This window comes from Mixophyes fleayi, chromosome 3 (assembly GCF_038048845.1).
Source record: "Mixophyes fleayi isolate aMixFle1 chromosome 3, aMixFle1.hap1, whole genome shotgun sequence".
NCBI classification, from domain to species: Eukaryota; Metazoa; Chordata; class Amphibia; order Anura; family Limnodynastidae; genus Mixophyes; species Mixophyes fleayi.
This window is the reverse complement of record NC_134404.1, coordinates 319939814-319945707: the sequence shown is the minus strand read 5'-3', so window position 1 is coordinate 319945707 and position 5894 is coordinate 319939814. Positions and strand designations below refer to the sequence as shown.

The window sequence follows — 5894 nt, the reverse complement described above, 5'->3', positions numbered from 1 at the left end:
CAGACTGAAATATCTTAAAGTAATTTAATGCTTAATTAATTTCATTAGGGAACGGTGACATCACTGAGGCATTTCACTACAAACCAGTGACATCACTGAGGCATTTCACTAGGAACCGGTGACATCACTGAGGCATTTCACTAGGAACCAGTGACATCACTGAGGCATTTCACTAGGAACCAGTGACATCACTGAGGCATTTCACTAGGAACCAGTGACATCACTGAGGCATTTCACTAAGGACCGGTGACATCACTGAGGCATCTCAATAGGAACCAGTGACATCACTGAGGCATTGCACTACAAACCAGTGACATCACTGAGGCATTTAACTAGGAACCAGTGACATCACTGAGGCATTTCACTAGGAACCAGTGACATCACTGAGGCATTTCACTAGGAACCGGTGACATCACTGAGGCATTTAACTAGGAACCAGTGACATCACTGAGGCATTTCACTAGGAACCAGTGACATCACTGAGGCATTTCACTAGGAACCAGTGACATAATTGAGGCATTTCACTAAGGACCGGTGACATAATTGAGGCATTTCACTAGGAACCGGTGACATAATTGAGGCATTTCACTAAGGACCGGTGACATCACTGAGGCATTTAACTAGGAACCAGTGACATCACTGAGGCATTTCACTAGGAAACGGTGACATAATTGAGGCATTTCACTAAGGACCGGTGACATCACTGAGGCATTTAACTAGGAACCAGTGACATCACTGAGGCATTTAACTAGGAACCAGTGACATCACTGAGGTATTTCACCGGGAACCAGTGACATCACTGAGGCACTACCTGGCCAATGAGGTTCTAGTCCCTATGACAGTCTGTATTTTGAAAGTAAACAACCTGGTAACTATTATTACTATGAATAAATACAGTCAGACAAGCTTCTCTGAGAACAATAACATAACCTCATATGTTTTAATAAACATTTATAACAAATATACCAGAAAATTAACTTACAGTTTGTAAGTATGCAAAAAAATTAAAACTATTCTTTATTACAACTTAATCTGTTCTGTTACAAGCACAATGTTACATAATTGTAAAGACTAAAAATTTAAATAGTAAGTTTTGCTTTTAAGTCAGATATATTCCTTTAAACCTACACTTTACTTTCTTCTTTCACTCTTTCCTAGTGATACTCTCATGTAGTAATGTATTATTACAGTGGAACGCCACCTTCATATCTATTGCCCAGATAGATTTGTTTATCTTCACTTCCCATTGATGCCACAAAAGTTGTATCCAAAGTACAGGCCTGAGCTTCTCTGTTGTCATATCCAAGGGCAAAGAAAATAAATAACTATGTTTAGATAAAGAGAGTCCTCTGGGGGGTGGAGTCCTCCTTTAATTTTTCACTAACTATCCATAATAAAATAATTTTTTGCAGCGCGCAGGCAGCTATGGAACAGAATATTCAAGTTATACTTACAATAACAAGCCATTTTCTTTACAGACATTGACAGTTCATATAAGACATTTTCTGATGTCTCCACCGTAGACGGCAACACATTATTATCACCCAACAGACACGTTCCTCCTCATTACCCGACCCCAACCCGACGGCGACACCGTACAACATTTACACAAGAACAGTTGGAGCATTTGGAAACAGCGTTCAGCAAGAACCACTACCCGGATATTTACTGTCGAGAGGAGTTGGCAAAGATCACCAAGCTGAATGAAGCCAGGATACAGGTGAACAGCGTGCAGTGTGGGGGAAATCAGATAACCTGTCATTAAATTATAATAATATTTTCTAATTCTGCTATTTTCTTCACACTTTTATTCACCTGAATTTAGACTGTTTATTAACAATGGCTTTTAATAAATATAAACATAGACATAAGCATTATTTACAAAGTAACATAGTAACATAGTTGATGAGGTTGTAAAAAGACACCAGTCCATCAAGTTCAATCTATTTTGGATCTCCTGCGATCCTGCACTTATATTTGAAATTGATCCAGAGTAAGCAACCAGCAATCTGTTTCAATTGTGAAAATCCCCCCAGACTCAATATTGCAGTTCTATTTTTACCCTATATCCACTACTATCCTACATTTTAATTAACGGTCGTATCCCTGGATACACTTTTCCGCTAAAAATTTGTCTAACCCTTTCTTAAACATATCTATTGAATCTGCCATCACAACCTTCCCTGGCAATGAATTCCATATCTTGACTGCCCTTACTGTAAAGAACCCCTTCCTTTGCTGGTTGTGAAATTTCCTCTCCTCTAACCTTAGGGGGTGACCACGTGTCCTGTGTATAGTCCTTGGGGTAAAAAGTTCCCATGAAAGTTCTCTGTATTGACCCCTAATGTATTTGTACATAGTAATGTATTAGACTAAATAATGACCTTGTATTGCCTCATATTACTGTAGATGTCAGTGCAGCTTTGTTTACTATTGAAGTCACTTACTAGATTTCAGAATACATCTATACGTCTGAGAACGGGCATTCTATTCAAGCATGGCAGTACGGTGGTTATCATTGCTACTCATGGTACTAGGGTCATAAGTTTGATTCCAACCAGGGCAATATCTGTGTAGTTTGTATGCTCTGGGCCTGATTCATTAAGGAAAGTAATCAAAAAAAGGAGTAACTTTGCACCTCAACAAAACCATGTTGCATTGGAGGGGGGGGGGGGGTTTAAAATGTAGGGATAGAGTTATAGTTGGGGTAGGGCATATCCTAGATCACATTTAAATTTCATTATAAAAATAAAGCTATCAAGTATTTATGTGCTACATGACAAAGCAGCCAGTATTTTTCTTAGGTGCGAAATAATAAACTACTTTTCACCCCTTGAATTGTAACATGGTTTGTCCAGGAGCAAACTTACTCCTTTTTCTTGCTTTGCTCTCCTTAATGAAATAGGTCCCCCGTGTTTGCATTGATTTCCTCCGGGTGTTCCTGTAGTTCTCCCGCAGTTCAAAAACGTATCTAGATAATCTCTGTACAGCACAGCGTAATATAATTGGATTGTAAATAGATAAGACTGTGACTCAGTTTGCACTAATAAAACTGTACAGTTAGCATGCTGAGTGTAATTGCAGACATGTTTTTCCCATGTGCAATTCCCATATTACATAGTGACATATTCAAACTTCATTTCATATATAGCAGAATATACAAACGTTGCTCTATAATAAAATAAGTTATTGGAAACAGGGTATTCCATAGCTTTTAAAAGAATTATAGTCTTGTAAAAATAAATGGGAGCACCATACAATGGAAACAATAGATTGTGTTCATCCAGTAACAGTTGTACATTATTTTCATTTTCATTCTCATATTTTTTAGGAATCTTTACACCTAAAATTGTTCATCTAAAAAGAAAAATGCTTTTTTGTGCTACATCAACTTGAATATTGGCCAGAGATTTCCTGAGTTTACAATGTATTATTTAATTAATGTCTTTGCATTGTAGGTGTGGTTTCAAAACCGGAGGGCGAAGCATCGCAAACATGAGAGAACGAATCAGAAGTCCGTGACAGCGAGTGGCATGATTGCCTGTGGCAACCTTATCCCGGGGGTGTGCTCCATGTCTCCGGCGTCACGGCAATACCAGCATCCCCACACCCTAAACCACATTCCCCGGTTCACGTCAATGGCCCCTGTAAGTTACCAGCCCCAGTCGTCTGTCGGTCAGTTCATGTGTTCAAGTGCCCACTCGCATTTACCCTCTGGTACCCCTCCCTCTCGCCAGCACGATGACTGGTACAACCCACTTAGATCTATCAATTCCTCCGGCTCTGGCTTATCTTCCTCCATGATAACCCTGACACCGATGGCTGCGTTAGACCCTCCCACGCACTGGAGTTAAAATTTACCATTCCTTGCAAAATCAGCCTGTGACAAGCTCAGCGTGGACTATAAAACGACATACAAAGTGATATTCTGATCATTGTCACTGTTTATATTCACACTATTAGTTTGTGTATTTCTCCTACGTGGAAACAGACTGAACTAATTATGTAAAACAATTCTCATACATTCAGAAATAATTAGTAATTGCAAGAGAAATATATTATACATGTTATAAAGTTAAGAGTACAGACTTGGTAATATTGAACATTATGTAGAAACTGACATTAGTGACCTGGCCTTAACTGGCATAAAATATATGGAACTATTATTCGTATCTCTACAACTTACTTAACATGTTTGCTTGTTTCCATTCTGTCATGTACAGTATTACAGAGTAGGTAAGACCCCACAGACACCCAGGTGCAAAAACACTTCTACTCCCTTAGGCATAAATCATCAACGCAACTTAGGGGTAAGTGTATCAAGCAGCTGGTTTGAAAAGTGGAGATATTGCCTATAGCAACCAATCAGATTCTAGCTGTCTTTTTGTAGAATGTTCTAAATAAATAACTAGAATCTGATTGGTTGCTAGAGGCAACATCTCCTCTTTTTCACACCCGCAGCTTGATAAATGTACCCATTAGTCTTATCAGGCCTCATCAGGGATAGATAGATTGAAGGTTCCTGCTTTCTCTAATCTAGTAACAAGAACCCCACAAACTGGCTGCCAGTGTACAGTTCATTCATACACTAAGGTCAGGTTCACTAAGGACTCGCTTCTACTAAATCAGTAATTATTATGATTTAAGACAGTAGCTGGAAGTGGAAATTTAGAAGTGGCGGCATAGAAAATGTAATGTGAATGTAAGTGAATGGAATTTGATAGTTTTACAATGGTGGCAGTAGGAGAAGTGGCGGTATGACATACCACCGTATACACCCCCACTTCCACCATTGACTTAATAAGTTGTGTTCTGTGTGATTAAGAAATGTCCTGCATGTGCTATCTATTGTATGAGTCATTTAGAAACCGCAAAACATGCAGCCCTACAATGCTTTGTTATGTGTGTACCTACATAATCAATCTGCACAAGGCTTTGCGGGTGTAAAGATACACCTGAAATGCAGTGAGAAGATTATCCCGTCTAATTCTGAACTACTAACACTAGGAACCCATTCTTTCATTCATTTCAGCATTTCTCATTTATAGCTTAATCATGGGAGTGAGGGGACATAGGGAATGTATGTATTACATGTGTCGCTTGTGTGCGTGAATCTTGAAATTCCATTGGTCAAAGTGTGCCTAGAAATGTAGTTTCATGTCTAAGTGCAACGGTAAAGTCCCCTTAGAAAAGAGGCATGCACCTCTCCATGCCTCTATATCATCACGTAAAACAACATCTAATTTCTGCACGCTGGTGTACAGGTAGCCACATTGATACACCCAATCTGTGGTGAACAAGGAAAGTCCCAGATCCATCCAACTCCTCCATTAGATGCCACCACCTTGCTACCCATAAAACCAGTTGTAGTTGCACAAAAGTAGGCTTGTGATGACATTAAAGAACATTCACACTACGGTTGTAAACTTTTATGATCAATAAAAACTCTATTGGGGGGGGGGTTCAGTTATCAAGAAGAGTTTCCAGAATGGGCGTGAGACACTTTGCGGCAGAGATTTGACAAAAATTCCCACTCATTTTTCCACGCCTCTCATAGAGAAGATTTCTACCGTAATTGCAGGCAATGAATTCTTCCCTGTGTCTTCCACTGTGTAACAGAGTATTTGCTATATCTTATCACCTTAAGCAATTTCCTAACTGGTTGTTTAAGATTTTGATTTAAATTCAGCCCAGGACTGTTATGCCAAACGTGATTTTTTTCTGCTTTACTAATATATATTATTGTTCATCCTACAATTTCTATGTGATCTATAATAAAACACAAAGGTACACGTTCCATGTGGCAGTCAGTGGGGGGTACTTATTCTCAGAAGAGTAAAAATAACATCTTGTACGTGTTTATATGTGAATAAATATGCAACACAGTTTGCAAT

The 5894-nt window shown here is 39.0% G+C and overlaps 1 protein-coding gene across 1 annotated transcript in view; it reads left to right on the top strand.

The window, feature by feature from the left end:
- The window catches only part of LOC142144848 (homeobox protein prophet of Pit-1-like), a 9135-nt gene extending 3241 nt beyond the window's left edge, over positions 1–5894 (top strand). Inside the window, exons 2-3 of the mRNA XM_075204117.1 lie at positions 1479–1720; positions 3459–5894. Of these exons, the coding sequence (XP_075060218.1) occupies positions 1479–1720; positions 3459–3854 (638 nt within the window). The 3' untranslated portion in view covers positions 3855–5894. The remainder of the gene's footprint in view (positions 1–1478; positions 1721–3458) is intronic.